Here is a 16,423-nt window from a genome sequence, read left to right as displayed (position 1 = left end):
AAATTTATGTAATATACATGGTCTAAATGCATAAAACATAACAAAATATATACGCGGAAGCGTGATAATGGTGTGGCTAAAAATGCAAGTTACAAATTTATCGAATTAAATTTAAGTTAAGTGCACAAAAGCAAAAGATATTTCAAATTACAAATTAAGTTGAAAAGTTTAAACGTGTAAATCTCTCTTTCATCAATACTAACTCTATATTAAGTCGAACATCTTCAAGACTTAAATGTGTCCTCTTTTAAATGTTGATATGCTTAAAATTACACGTATTTATTAATCGAAATTTCCCCCGTTTTATGAATTATCATTGGTAATTTCATGAGACCTTAAAATAATTGGAGATCAAACATGTTTTGTGAAGTGTTGAAGGTGAAACGTACCCATGACCTGCACCATACTCTCTTTCATCTTGCGTGCAAATCTTTGTTTCCCCGAACTTCAAGATTTTAGCAAATGTCCATAAACACACCCCGTTAGTCGTTAGATCATATTTTCATTATTTTTCAAACACATCCAATTTATCTCAAGTTTTTTCATTTATTTATTCAAACACATCCATTTTATAAACGCCCACTTATAAACACTCTTTAAAATTACTTAATATATATTGTTTATAAAATATGTGTGACAAAGACCCACACCAAGCCATTCTTTGAACGATAAAGGACGAACACCAAAACAGACACGACCGGTTGCATGTCGTGACGCCATCCCTCTTCATGAGTTGGAGCTGCTCTAACAATCTTGTCACCTAATCAACATTCACTATTCTAATTTACTAAAATCAATATAGATTAATTTTATACACTTTGTATAATTAATAAATGTTTTTACAACATATCTCATATGTTTGTGTGTTTTACAATATTAAGAATGTGTAACAATACCAGTTAAAATGTAAAATGTGATGTGAGAATGCATTGAATTAATGATTTAAGCTAGCTAACTTTTTTCGTACCAACATGAGACTTTATTGTTGCATACCATTAACTCCTTAATTTTCCTAATAAGACATGACATAATTAAATGTTACAAATTTTATATTTACACACTACCCACCCATATGTTCATCCTCTCACTATATAAACCTTCATCCTTAAGTAGATCATAACACTTCAATAACATAGAATTAAGTTTTGTAATTTATAAACTCGTAATTATCCCGTAAATGGCGAAGGTTTTCATCATGATATGCTTCCTGCTCCTTGTGTCAGCCTCAGGTTTGATGTTTTGTATCTTAAAGAAGTTATGTTTTTATAGTTATGAACTTATGATTATATACTTATGTTGTTTTGTTTATGATCATGAACAGGTTCTTCTGATACATCAAACTATGCATCAGTGCCAAGGGTTCAGTGAAACCGACAAGTGTTCCGATGTGTACAAACGTGGCTCAGTGTGCAAGATATTGTCATTGTCCTGTCGCTTATCAACAATGTGCCTATTGCTATTGTTATTGTGGTTCATATATGTGCACTTAATATGTGCAAAGAGAGAGACCGCTAAGAAATAAGTTTAACCGTTAGTATGTTATGAATGAATTTGATGAGTTTTAAATGTTATATGAAGTTTATTGTGTTGATTATAAGATATATTTTACAAATTATATGCTATCAACTTATATATTTGTTTGGTAAAATGGATGATTAATTTGTGACACAAAGTTAACATTTTAAAAACCATTATATTGAGCATATGCTAAATCCTGCGTACCGATACACTAAGGTCTTGTACCTAACATGAGATTCGTTTTCATGTTTGAGTACGTAGAATTGCTTTCGTGTTCTAGCAAGGCGAGGATTTGTGGTTGGCTCTGACCGATTTCACTTGTGTAAATTTAAAAAAATGATCAAAATTTTATGATTATTTTAGGTTCAAAATAGTCATATATGAATATTGAAGTTGCAGTAAAAATGTTGCTTTAAGGAAGTTGAATATTGAAGTAAAATGTGAAATTACTTAGTTTAAAACAGTCACATTTTTCGGTTTTTTGTTTGACAAATTCTGTTACAAAACGCACATTCAAACACGCTCTTAACACAAATCGACTTCAGCTTAACACTTTAACCATTTAGAAATATGAAATAAACAATAACAACAAATGACATGATCCAAACCTTACATAAAAGAACTAAAAACTAAAGAACTCAATGTTTGCAAAGATATAAAGTTGATTCAATACTCTGAATGTCCATCCAAAAGCTGCGGGAAATCAAACTGCATTTCACGGTCTTGATTTAACATCGTCTCCACAAAAGAAACCGAAGTAGTAGCAACATCCACGCTGCTTTTCCCGTAATCTCCCAACTCGTTGCATATATTCACGCTTTCACCACCAGGTGGTAAAATGCGTGAATCAGGCTCGTTGGTACACTCTTGTTCTTGGTCTCCAACAAGATAATCACTCCAAACGAAGGGTGAAGACGGTACTTTCACTTGCACTTTAGATTCATGTGATGACGTGGAAGAAGACGATGCTGCTTCATTGATGACTTGAAAATGAGCGGCTAACATATTATTCATTGTAGCTTGTTGTTCTTGAAACGGACCCATCATTGTTATTGAACTGTCGGCCCGTGTGGGGTCTAATGGTCTTGTGTTTTGTGGGATGATGTCGTTGATGTTGCCATAATCGGAGAGAAGTTGACTGAACGGTTTGTGGGTGATGGGATCGATTCCCATTTTGGAAAGCTTCTTTTTTAGTTTCGTGTTCCAGTGATTCTTGACATCGTTGTCTGTTCTCCCGGGTAGTTGCTTTGCTATCAAAGACCACCTAAAAATTATAAAATAGCTAAAAACTTAGTTTTAAGCGAGAAATTTTATTTATGTTACGTTTTAAATTAATTTGCGAAAAAAAAGGTTAAAAGTCATCAAACCGAGTTTTTTTAAATGCATAAAACTTCTGCATAAATGTATACACCAAGTTACTTGGATTATTGTCGAAAAACTATCGTGTTTGCTAGATTAATACAAAGATTATACAGTTCAGATAAAAATGTGCTAAAAATCAACTTGAAATTTATATGTTTTAACACAATATCTGACATATTCATACAATCTGTTTTATCACCTTACATGTGTTTATGTAGTTTTCATAGTGTTTTTACTTCTGTATAAAAATACCTCAATATGTATATAGAAAAATGGTGGTTCTTGTTTTTTTATATGCAAAATTGGTTCGGTATTAAACGTATGTTTGTATAAATTGTACAACAAATGCGACAGGTTGGTGAACACGAGACAAAAACCGGTAAAGTTGAGTCATACCGATCATTTTACACTTTTTTTTGTTTTTAACTTTTAATCTCACAGATAAATTACTTAATATATATGAACCAACACAAAGTGACTTAATCATATGCATAAGTTTGTACAAATTGTTCTTTATATTTATTCTTGAGTATGTGTATAAATGTATAATAGGTAAACTCACCTGCTGCCTATAGCTTGATGGTATCTCAAAATGAGTTCTTCTTCATGAACGGTGAAGCTATCGTGTTTAAGATCCGGTCTTAAATAATTCGTCCATCTCAACCTACAACTTTTCCCGCATCTGTTAAGACCTGTAAACACACACGCACACACACGATACGTGTCATTAAAAAGTTAACAAAAAATAAAGTCTAGTAACACAAAACCGACCTGCTTTTTGTGGAACGAGAGTCCAGTTACCGATACCATGACTAGCAACATACGCAAGAATCTTTGCGTCTTCCTCAGCCGTCCACGGGCCTTTCTTGACGTGTGATTTATCACAACACGGAGGCCGTCTTCCCATTGATCAATATTGAAAAAAAACACACACAAACACACACTAGATGAAATGTGAATGAGAATGAGAATGGTAATGGTGGTGGTGATGCAAGTTTTAGAAGCATTAATATGATGAGGGGGTGTTTAATTAACAAGTACCAAGGCAACAAAAGCATGTAGAATTGGCTTCTATGAACATATTGCATGCGTGATCTCCTCATGCTAATATTGTTATGTATGCTCCAAAATAATAATGTTATAGTGACTTGTACCGCATGCGGTAAACGTTGTACGTTTCGGTTTATTTGTTAGAATGATTCAAAATGCCAAGATGGTGGTTGCAATTTTAAACCCATGATTGAATTGGGGTGTAAAATCAATAGCTTGGTGTTAAATTAAAAGGGTCATTGACATCTTCATGAATCTTGAGAGGTTTATAAAAAAAAAGATGGAAATGACCGTTATGCCCTTTGATGAGTTGAAACAAGGATGGCGGTATCAGAATTTACTTTCGGTTTATAAAAACCTAAACTTTATGAATCTTGAAAATCATCACTTTTAATCAAAAAGTCGGTTGAAATGACCATTATACCCTTTGGTAACTAGAAACAAGGATGGCAGTATCAAAATTTACTTTCGGTTTATAAAAATCTAAACTTTATGAATCTTTTCCGTTTATAAAAACCTAAACTTTATGAATCTTGAAAATCATCACTTAAAAGTCAGTTGAAATGACCGAAATATCTTTAGATGGCTTGAAGCCTTGAAACAAACAAGTGAAGTGTAGTATCGAAATATCTAACACCCATTTATAAAAATCTAAACTTTATAAATCTTGAAAGAACATCACCTCTTGCTTCTAAACTAAAAAGTTGTTTTAAATGACCAAAATACCCTTTAGTAACCCGAAAACAAACAAGTGCAGCATCGAAATCGCATCTGGCTTTTGATCTAAAATCCCTTTGACGTGCCCAAAATACCCTTTTGAATTTTTTTTCTTTCGGTTTATTAAAACTTTTATATCATTTTCCTGCGTCCCCCCAACTCAAATTACATACGACGGGAATTGCCCGAATATTCATAACAATAGCGGGGACATAACAAAAAATGCCCATATCTACTAACAAACATTGCAGCTTTTCCTACAATGCCCGACACCTTCATCCGACCCGACCATGTAACCAGGATTCTTTTTGCATTCACCAATAGCAGCCCATGTTGGGCAGTTTGTATTTTCATCCTCGCAATCATCGCTTTTGTTAAACGCTTTATCAAAATTTCTTACATGAATCCATTTTGTTGCAGACCATTTCTCACCCTCGATGACGGGGCAGCTGCCATGTAAGCTTAACACATCGGTCGTTGCGTTTGGGTGAAGACTAAAGAACAACAATGCATCACCCTTCTTTGGTTTGACTGCAAAAAGTCAAATGGTTAACTATTACATAAAGATCATAAAAATCTTGTTCTTATTGTGCCTTTTTATGTTACAAACAATATCTCAATTATGAAAAAAAAATATTTTATTATTACTATTATTATTATCATATTATTATTATTGTTTTTTTTTTTTTGCAAAGTTTCTTGCTTTGTTTGAAATCTGGTCAGTTTGACTAAAAAGTCAACTGAAGATCATAATAATATACCTGCATAACCTTTTTTAGCACATTCAGACCAATCTTCATTAGTTTTCGGTTGAGATTCTTTTATCTACAAAACATTGAGAAAAAACATTACAAAACCAACTAAAACAGACAAGCTGTGAACTATTAAATTGGTTATAAATTTACAAAAAAAAAAAAAAGTATAACTACCTCAGAATCAGGAAACACGGTCTCACCGCCTTTTTGTACATTAGATAGATACATAAGTACTGTGGCAATCCTATGACCACCCAATGCTTGATTAACCTTATCATTGAGGTAATCCCAGTGCGGCTCGTATTTTTGACCATTTTCATAATGCAATATTTGCATCGACTCTCCATTCTCAACGGGAAGAAATGTCCATGCAGATATCCTTGATTCAATTCCCGCAACCACTTCATCCTATGATAATAATTACCAAGTAATAATATTAACTAATAATACAAAAATCAGAAACCTTTTTCACTATGATAATATATTTTATTATTTGGATGTAATTCAACAAGAACAGATTATAAATTTATAATTCTTATTATCTAAAGTAATACTGTACTAATCAAATATTAAAATTTAAAGGATGTGTTTTTTAAGATTAATATAAACTTCCTAAACTGTCACTAACCTTAGGCGTGTTATATCTAACGCCAACAGATTGAACGTAAAAATAAAAACAATAAGACCATCATATTAACATACATAACATTCATTCAAATCAATAAAAAAGATTTTAGCTGACCTGAGTTTTGTTAAGAAACATCCCCGAACTCGTTCGGACCTCACTTTCTACAGCCTCACCAGATTCATTGTCAGCAACCATAGATTTCTCTAGTTTATCCTCTGCCTGCTCACAAATTAATAACAATTTAGTAAACTCAAATACTCAAATACATTATTTGGCGAGTGTTTAAAAACTTTCTCAGTTTTTCTTCATTAACTCGTTACCCTAAAATCTACGCCTGTAAACGAACCAAACGAACACGAACAGGGGAATGTTCGTGCGTTTAACTTTAATCGTACACGAACATATAATCAAACAATTATTTTGTTCATGTTTGTTCGTTCGTTTATTAAATAAACAATAAACCGAACTTCCCGCCGAACATTTCATAATAGTCTTGTTCGTTTACAGGCCTACAAAAATCCAAATTCCCTTAATTTAACCAAAATTAAAATAATAATAATAATAATAATAATAATAATAATCAAAATCAAAATCAATATTCCCTATGTTCTGTTTGTTTTAATACTGTCTCAACCTTCTTCACTAACTCTTTACCCTAAAATCTAGTCCTGTAAACGAACCGAACGAAAACAAAGCGGGGCTTTTCGTGTTCATGCGTATAACTTTAACCGAACACAAACATATAATCGAACAATTTTTTCTGTTCATGTTCGTTCGTTTATTAAATAAATTAAATAAGCGAACTTCTCGCCAAACAGTTCATAACAGGCCTACTAAAAATCCAAATTCCCTTGATTTAACCTAAATAATAATAATAATAATCAAAAATCAACTCACACACCAGTTGAATAAGATGATCACACTCAGCATCTGTTAAAAAGTATCTATACAAAAACACCCTGCAAAAATCACAAATTTAATATAATTATACAATATTTATAAAGGTGTATCTACAGGGTTGTCTCCGAGAATCGTGAAAAATTTTTGGCCCGAAGGCAAATAAAACTTAGGCCTTAAATTAGTTGAGTAATTGGGTATAAGCATCAAGAAATATATTTTTTTTTCAAAAAAAATGTATATACAAATTTTATTAAAAAATAAATAAAATTTGGGCCTATCGGGATGTCGGGCCGGGGTCAGTCAACCACCTGCCCCAGCCTTTGGTAGATGCGCAACTTGTTGCTCGTTTGCCTTCTATACGTAACAAACTAACAATGATGTTTGAATTTTTAATATCATCATCATCATCATCGTACTCAGTATATCCCACCAATAGCAAAGCTATGGTAGGGTCTGAGGAGGGTAAGATGTAGACAGCCTTACCTCTACCCTATAAGGATAGAGAGGCTGCTTTCGGTGAGACCCCCGGCTCGATAGTAGTTTTGCATCAAGCCTTGGACATAAGGCACATAGCACTCAATCATTGGGACACCGGCTGATCGGTGCATGTACCCTTGTCTTTCGGCTATCAACGCCACTACATGATGCCTGATTAACCGTCCGTCACTTTTAACGTTATTTTCACGAGATTAGTAAAATAACGTCAAAATTAGTGCAATTTCACTTTTGCCCACCCGAGGGTTCACACATATATACATCATATGTGCGCACCACAAGCAGGGCTAGTTTGAATTTTTAATATAATTCTACTTTTTCGGGCCTATCAGGGTGTCGGGCCGAGGTCACCCTACCTCATAGCCAGCCTCGGGTAGCGACGTAGCTTGTTGCTCGTTTGACTTCCATATGTAACAGTTATGTTTGACTTAGGGGCGAAGCTTCACTGAGGCCCGCCCCCCCCCCCCTGTTTTTTGCGCGTTAGTGTAAATTTACCCGTTTTCGGCCGAAAATTTTTATACGTAGTGTACGTTTAGCCTTTTTTGGCCGAAAATTTGAGCCCGGCCCCTCCTCGTTTGTGAAATTTTGTATGAATTTTGAGCTCCCCCCCCCGGCGGTGCCTCAGTCCAAGCTTCGCCACTGGTTTGACTTATTAATTTATTGATTCTATTTTTCCGGGCCTATCAGGGTGTCAGGCCGAGGTCGGTTGACCACCCGGCCCTACCTCATACCTGGCCAGCGCAGCTTGTTGCTCGTTTGAACAATGATGTTTGAATTATTAATACACTGATTCTATTTTTTCACTTGATCCAAAAAAATAATAATAACAAAAATAAAAAATGTGTGCATATAATCAATGAATTAAAACCTGGGATGCCAAGAAATCTGGGTGACCCGGGTAGGATCAAACGGGTGGCCATACGAATCACCATTCGGCAATCTAATCACTGACTCACGTCTGCAAATCAAAACCCACAAATTAAACCTCAAATTCGTGACAAAAGAAACGATTTTTAGTGCAAAAGCTTACATTTTTCGTGGGTTTGAAGACTGAATTGAGAAATTGGTGAACAACAAGAGGAAATAAAGAAAACCCATGATGGATTTTATATCAATTGCAAAACCCATTTGGGAATTGGTGATTGGAACAAGGGTTTATGAGTTGTAATTGAAATGGATTGAATTCAAGACCATGTTTCGCAGGTTGTTCTTGAAGTGGGCCCATCAAGTGTCGGCCCGTTTGGGTTCTGAAGATGTTAGTTGCCATAACTGGAAACACTTGAAGCTTGTTAGTTTTTATTATTATGCCGGGAAAACTTGGTTTCAATGAGTTGTTTACTTATTTTTAAAAAAATTGGGTTTATATGGGTTAGGACTTAGGAGTGCTAGAAAGGTCACGTTTACGGGTTTAACCAAACACGAACATGAAAATATTACACGAAACGAAATACGGCCCGAACCTAAAAACAATGTTGTATGAACGAACACGACCCATTTGACGCTAGCCTTTAAATTATTATTACATATTCTACTCTAGAAATTGTAAAATCATACTTAAAATTCAATATTACTAAAATATACATCATCAATAGTTTGTTTTGAACGATGATAAAAATATAAGTTAGATAACAAAGAAATTTCAACAAAACATAAATTCTTTTCAATCTTCACATTCCATTTCATCTCCACCATCCATAGTGTAATTTAAATAAACAAGGGTTATATGTAATTTAAATTTTAGATTAGGTACATATGTGATTAAGTTTTATATCATCATTACCTCTTGGTAAAACCAAAGGTCGTTTGAAATGACCAAGATACCCTTTGAACGAGCGCAAGAGATTTCTACCTTTTCTTTTATATTAGGTTTTCATTTTTTTGGTTATTTTGCCTATTTGCGTTTTCGCATAATTACCAAATATTCATAGTTGTTAAATAATTTCGTTATTTTCAATTATTTAACATGATAATTGTTAAATATTACTTTATCCGAGTTTAAAGCATATTTATTTGTAATTTAGTGCGGACAAATGGTCCGAAAAGTTTTTCTTTTGATACCTATGATGACTTACCTTACCACATTAATTAATAACTAAAACGTAACAGGAGTAATCATATCGAAATAACCGAACCCAATAGTCCAAAAGTGTTACAAGTCTATTCCAAGAGGGGTTAAGGGAAAAGTGGCTACTTTAAAACATATACTACTTTATTTTTAGTTCGATTTGGACTTAAAACCGACCCAAAAATACCCAAATTCTGGCTTTTGATTACGAAGACACCATTTGGATTCGTCACACCCGTTTACGAGTTAAAAAAAGTATTGTCCAAGACTATAAATAATTGAGTTGAAACCATAAATAACCGTGTTTTAAAAGAAAACAATAATCAATGTAGCCCTAAAAAGTTTAGAATCAAAGTATCTAACCGCCTCCGCGTTATCAACAAAGACGTAACAAGTGTGTTATTAACTTCAAATCTTGTGAACAAATCATATAAGCAATGGAGATTGGAACATGATGCATATGCAAGAAATAGTGAATCAATTACCCAATGCATTTACCGATATAAAACGAGTCGACAGGAGTTAAGATTCTAAATCAAAAGATAGTTAATATCATTCTACAACCATAAGAAGTACTTAGCTAACAATCAACAACCATAAGAAGTACTTAGTTAACAATCAACAAGGAGTAAGTTAACAAGAGCAAACATAACATCACTCTATTATCTGTTTCACTCTAACTTTAAGGTGGCTCAACACTTGTAAATTTCCAGACTCGTTTGGATTTGAGTCATCTGCAGCACTCGAATTATGGTCCATCAAAGGCTCTATCACGCAAGCTTCGTGCCCGCTATAGCTGACTTGATAAGATGATAAAAACAATAACCAATAAGATCAAGACTAGGGGTGCAAACGAGCCAATCTTAAACGAGCTCAAACCTGAAAGTAAGCACGTCTAATAAACGAGCCTCAGCCTGAGCCCGAGCCCGAGCCCGAGCTATAATTATCGAGCTCGAGTTTAGGCTCGCAATCTTAAATGAACATGTCATTTGTAATAATTTTTATAATATCTATACTATGTATATGTACATAATAATTAATAAACTAACAAAATAACATACATTATGTTATATATTAAATTTTAATTGTAAAAAAATATAAATTATAAAATAAACAAACAACTATTCATGCCCAACCACGAGTCAAGCAATAAAGGAGCCGTGCTTTAGAGCCGAGCCAAGCCGAGCTAGGGCTGTTTGTAAGCTAAACAAGTCAAGATGTAGCTCGGATCGGCTCGTTTACACTTCAAGAGTGGCCGTTGAAAGACAGATAAAAAATATATATAAAATAAAAAAAAGTAAATAAAAACCTTTGTGGTGGAGTCCACAAGAAATCCGGGTGACCCGGGTAGGATCAAACGGGTGTCCGTACAAATCACCATTCGGGTCAAAAGAAAACCCATGATGGATTTTTGATCAACAGCCTCAACCTCCTCCTTGTGGTCTTTGTACTTACTGTATATCTCGGAAGCCGTGTTTGCACGGGCTGTGGTAGTATTATAATATATACACACAAACCATTTTAAATGGGCCTGTTACATGAGTCTGTCTGGTTAGGGGACGTGAAAATGAAAATGAAATTGACAAAGTGAAATCTCATTAGAGATGCATAAATCTGGTTATTCAAATACACGGGTTCGGGTATGATCGGGTATTGAGAAATCGGGTATTGGTAATAAAAATTGTGCCTTATGTATCGGGCTTGGTTTAAAAAAGCGCGCTTGAGGCGAGCCGAGGCGAGAGGCGACCTAAGGCGAGAGCTTCATCGCTTTTGCCTACTCAAGGCGAGCAATGTTCAAAAGGGGAGAGTGAGGCGCTAACTTTAGGCAAAAAGCGGCCTGAGGCGAAGCCGAGGCGAATCCGAAGCGAGCGCCTTTCGTACATATGTCGTTTTTATGCATCAAAATGTTGTAAAACATGTTTTTTAGGTTGTACATGTAGATAATTTATATATTGAATCATATATAACACCTATTTATTGTTACATTTAGAGTTGAGATGCTAAAAACATAAGATATATATTTAAAAAATTTATACAAAAACCTTACGCCTCATATACGAAAAGCTTTCGCTTTTTGCGCTTTGCGCTTCGCGCTTCAGTTTTAGACCTCATCGCTTTTGTTCGTCTCTCGCTTTTTAAAACCAAGGTATCGGGTTCAGGTCGAGTATGAAACCGGGTATTATAAAACTGAGTATTTAAATACCATATTTTCGGAATTTGAAAAAACCTTGTTTTTTCGGGTATCTTTTGGGTATAGATTGGATTTTTTAAGGGGTTGAACTTTGTAGGGGTTATTCGAGGTATAAATTGGGTATTTGAAAAACCGGTTTCAGGTATTGGAAAAACCTTGTTCCGGGTATGGAACCGGTTCCGGTTTTCGGGCATTACCGGGTACAAAATAATAATTATAATATAATACTAATCCTATTATAATAATCATAATATATTATTACTATTATTATAATTATAATTATAATTGTTGATTCCATTCCTTGAAGAAATGAAAAAAAACACCTAAGAGTCTTAAAAGATCGCCTCTAGCTTCTGATCCAAAAGCAGTTTAAAATGACCAAAATATCCTTTGGACGACACGAAACAAACGAGGTCAATATCGAAATATCTACTTTCGGTTATAAAAATGTTTAACATTGTTTATCTTTTTTCCGCAACGCTCAACTCATCTTACATCCGACACCATTTACCCGAGCATTCATAACATAACATGGTCATAAAAACAAATACACATAACAAACACCATAAATATAAATACATGAAAACCGTGTCTTCTAACAAGCTTTGCAGCTTTTCCTACAATACCCGACACCTTCATCAGACCCGACCATGTAAACAGGATTCTTCGTGCATTCACCAGCCGCAGCCCATGTTGGGCAGTTTATATTTTCATCCTTGCAACCATCACTTGTGTTAATCGGTTTGTCAAAGTTTCTGACATGAATCCACTTTGTTGCAGACCATTTCTCGCCTTCGATGACAGGGCAGCTGCCATGTAAGCTTAATGCATCGGTTGTTGCGTTTGGGTGAAGGCTAAAGAATAGTAATGCATCACCCTTCATAGGTTTGACTGCAAATTTTACAAGTCAAACGGTCAACTATTATATAAAAATCAAAGAAACCTTGTTCGTATCGTGTGTTTTAACTGTTTATGTTAGGGGTGTGTGTGGTGCGCTTCGGTGCGGTTTTGGGCTAAAATCAAACCGAAATCCAAACTTCGGTTTTTGGATTTTTGAAACCATTCGGTTTCGATATTTGAGTTACATATTTATTAAATTTTTATAAATTACTTATAATAAAGAATAAAAATCTTGAAAATCAGTTCGGTTTTTATTACATGCAAAACCAAAACCGAACATTTTTACAAAAAAAAAAACATTGGTTTTTGTTTCGATTCTGTTTTTGGATTTTTGAAACCATTCGGTTTCGATATTTGAGTTACATATTTATTATATTTTTATAAATTACTTAAAATAAAAAATAAAAATCTTGAAAATCGGTTCGGTTTTTATTACATGCAAAACCAAAACCAAACATTTTTACAAAAAAAAACCATTGGTTATTGTTTTGATTCGGTTTTTTCGGTTTCGAATCGGTTTTTTCGGACTCTTGCGCACCCCTAGTTTATGTTACAAAAAATATCTCCATCATGAGTTCGTTGACAACAATTTCTTACTTGTTTCTCTAAATCTCGTCGGTTTGACCAAAAAGTCGATTGAATAATAATAATATACCTGCATAACCTTTTTTAGCACATTCGGACCAATCTTCATCAGCTTTAGGTTGAGATTCTTTTATCTGCAACACATTGAAAACAGTCAAATTGTTAACTATCAAATTGGTTATAAACTTACCAAAAAAAAGTATAACTACCTCAGACTCGGGAAACACGGTTTCACCGCCCTTTTGTACATTAGACAAATACATGAGTACAGTTGCAATCCTATGACCACCCAATTCTTGATTGGCCTTATCATGAAAATAATCCCAGTGCGGCTCGTATTTTTGACCATTCTCGTAATGCAATATTTGCATCGACTCTCCACGACGGGAAGAAACGTCCATGCAGAAATCCGTGATTCAATGCCAGCTATTACTTCATCCTTCAAAGATTTCATAAGTGCTTATAATCAGCAAATCGTATTTTCAAATCTTGTAAACCATAAAGACCGAATCTTTATAGTTGGATTATTATGTGGATATACAAAAGAACAATTACCAAGTAATAATGTTAACTAATAACACTAAAAATGAAATCTTTTTCACTAACTCACGTTATTAGACTAATCGAGAACAAGATTTCATAAGTGCTCATCCACAAATAATATTTTCAAATCTTGAAAACCATCAAAAAACCGAATCTTTATAGTTGGATTATTATGTGGATATGCAAAAGAACAATTACCAAGTGTTAATATTAACTAATAATACTAAAAATGAAATATTTTTCACTAACTCACGTTATTAGACTAATCGAGAACAAGACTTCATAAGTGCTCATTCACAAATCGTAATTTCAAATCTTGAAAGCCATCAAAAACCGAATCTTTATAGTTGGATGGTAATATGGTTATACAAATCAATAATGGCCAAGTACTAATATTAACTAATAATATTAAACCATAAATATTTATCACTAACTCACGTTATTAAACGCATTGTGAACTCTAGCGTGTTTGGATGTGTTCAACAAAAACATATTACAATTTTTAATTACTGAAAGTTTTTGTTATCAAATATTCAAATTTAAAGATTATTGAAATTAATATAAAATTACTCAATTATCACTAACCTAAACACTGTATTCTTGAGTTTTTTATTTAATGGTACCAAACAAACAACTTATAACAAACTTCTAGCTATAACCTAACATCGGTAGATTGCACGTAACAATAACAATAAAACCATCATGCTACATTGATAGTAACATGTTTCTAAATAACAAAAACAAAGATTTTAGCTGACCTGAGCTTTGTTAAGAAACATTCCCGAGCTGGTTCGGACCTCGCTTTCTATACTCTTACCAGACTCATTGTCAGCAACCATAGACTTCTCTAGTTTATCCTTTGCCTAATCACAAATTAGTAAATTCAATAAATTGTTACCCTAAATAATAATAATAATAATAATAATAATAATAATCAATTACACACCAGTTGAATAAGATGATCACACTCTACATCAGTTAAAAAGTTTCTATACAAAAACGCCCTGCAAAAATCACAAATTTAATATAAAAATATTATATTCATTATATCAAGAATATGTACTTTCCGGGTGTGGAGAGTGCAAACGAGCTCGAGCCAAGAGCTTGGCTCGTTTAACTTACATGGAGCTTGAGCTCCGCTCGTTTCGTGCTCTTTCAAAGCTCGAGCTCGGCTCGTGAGCAGGTACTTAAGCTCTAAGCTCTAACTCCGCTCGGGCTCGGCTAGTTAAGTATTTGTTAATTAATTTTTATATATACTTTTTTTTCAATTTATCTTATTATGTATAAAATAATGTAATAATATTTAGTTATATTTTCATAACATTATATATATTAATTATATTATTAAATATATACATTAAAAATTTATAAAAATGACAAGCTCGTTTAGGCTCACGAGTCCCCTCAAGCTCGATAAGAGAAGCTCGAGCTAAGACTTGTTTATTAAACGAGCTTACTTTTAGGCTCGGGCTCGATTGCACCCAATAAGAATATAACATATATTATATATTTTTATATTTTAATAATTACTTTTATATATTTTTTTCAATTATCATGTATAAAATAATGTAATATTATTTACTTATCTTTTCATAACACTATATCATATATATTAATTAACAATTATTAAATATATACATTAAAAATTATAAAAATGAGAAGCTCGTTTAGGCTTCGATAAGTGAAGCTCGAGCTCTGACTCATTTATTAAACGAGCTTACTTTTAGGCTCGGGCTCAATTGCATCCAATAATAAGAATATAACATATATATTATGAATGAATTTAAAACCTGGGACGCCAAGAAATCTGGGTGACCCGGGTAGGATCAAACGGGTGGCCATACGAATCACCATTCGGCAATCTAATCACTGACTCAAGTCTGCAAATCAAAACCCACAAATTAAACCTCAAATTCGTGACAAAAGAAACGATTTTTAGTGCAAAAGCTTACATTTTTCGTGGGTTTGAAGACTGAATTGAGAAATTGGTGAAGAACAAGAGGAAATAAAGAAAACCCATGATGGATCTTTGATCAATTGCAAAACCCATTTGGGGAATTGAGTTAATTGGTAATCTTGATGTGGGTTTATGAGGGAATTTGGAATAGATGAAGATTTGAGATGATTGTGAATTTGTGATTGTGAAGGTGTTTGAAAGTGGGAATTGGGTATTGAAGATTCAAGATTGTGAAATGGGTCGGGTCGGGTTGTATTGGATTTTGTCAAAGTGGGCGCCCACTGGATTGTTTGTGAGTTGAATAACATGAAATTGAATTCAGTGGATGGGTTTGGTGTATGGAAGAATAAAAGGTAGCTTCTTGCTTTTTTATTTTATTTATTTTTTTTAACGACCAACTACCTATAAAAATATAGGTAGCCTGGCTTGGCCATGAGTCCGAACGGACGGAGCCTCTAGCGGTCCACTATTGAGGGATTTCCCGAATAAAACCCGACCCCCACTCTCACCAAACGACACGACAGCGAGGAGTCGGTAAAACCGGGTGAGATCAAGGCTTGAACCATGGAAAGTTAGGGTCATCCCTCATTTATATATTGGTGAATACTAGCATGGTGCCCGCACAATGCAGCGGGGCGCACGCGCAACTCATTATTTAACGCATAGTCCGTGTCGGTACATACGTCACCTGATGACAGTGAACACATAGCCTAAAATTGGGCTTGTAACTCGTGCAAAGCCAGTTGCGTGTAATCGA

At 34.1% G+C, this 16,423-nt stretch overlaps 2 protein-coding genes across 3 annotated transcripts; both read right to left on the bottom strand.

The window, feature by feature from the left end:
* Positions 1–2,022: 2,022 nt before the first annotated feature.
* Positions 2,023–3,814, bottom strand: LOC143556375 (transcription factor MYB35-like). Its single transcript, XM_077045711.1, has 3 exons — positions 3,652–3,814; positions 3,443–3,572; positions 2,023–2,782 (listed from the first exon to the last, which is right to left on the bottom strand). Exons 1-3 carry the CDS (start codon positions 3,785–3,787, stop codon positions 2,185–2,187), a joined length of 864 nt encoding a protein of 287 aa, XP_076901826.1. The 5' UTR covers positions 3,788–3,814; the 3' UTR covers positions 2,023–2,184.
* A 944-nt stretch (positions 3,815–4,758) lies between these two features.
* Positions 4,759–15,999, bottom strand: LOC143556387 (putative prolyl 4-hydroxylase 7). Of its 2 annotated transcripts, none has more exons than XM_077045720.1 (7): positions 15,662–15,999; positions 8,294–8,383; positions 6,932–6,989; positions 6,145–6,249; positions 5,577–5,810; positions 5,409–5,472; positions 4,759–5,178 (listed from the first exon to the last, which is right to left on the bottom strand). In XM_077045720.1, the coding sequence occupies exons 1-7, from the start codon at positions 15,757–15,759 to the stop codon at positions 4,883–4,885; spliced, it is 945 nt and encodes a 314-aa protein (XP_076901835.1). In that variant the 5' UTR covers positions 15,760–15,999; the 3' UTR covers positions 4,759–4,882. The 2 variants fall into 2 exon arrangements, with proteins under 2 accessions (XP_076901835.1, XP_076901834.1); XM_077045719.1 differs by lacking the exon at positions 15,662–15,999 and adding an exon at positions 8,456–8,608.
* Positions 16,000–16,423: the final 424 nt, after the last annotated feature.

The sequence above is a fragment of the Bidens hawaiensis genome, unplaced genomic scaffold (genome assembly GCF_021521415.1).
Source record: "Bidens hawaiensis isolate Kalapana, Puna unplaced genomic scaffold, B.hawaiensis_p1.1 tig00018568_1, whole genome shotgun sequence".
NCBI classification, from domain to species: domain Eukaryota; kingdom Viridiplantae; phylum Streptophyta; class Magnoliopsida; order Asterales; family Asteraceae; genus Bidens; species Bidens hawaiensis.
Note: the sequence above shows the minus strand (reverse complement) of the source record. Positions and strands in the feature narration are given on the sequence as shown.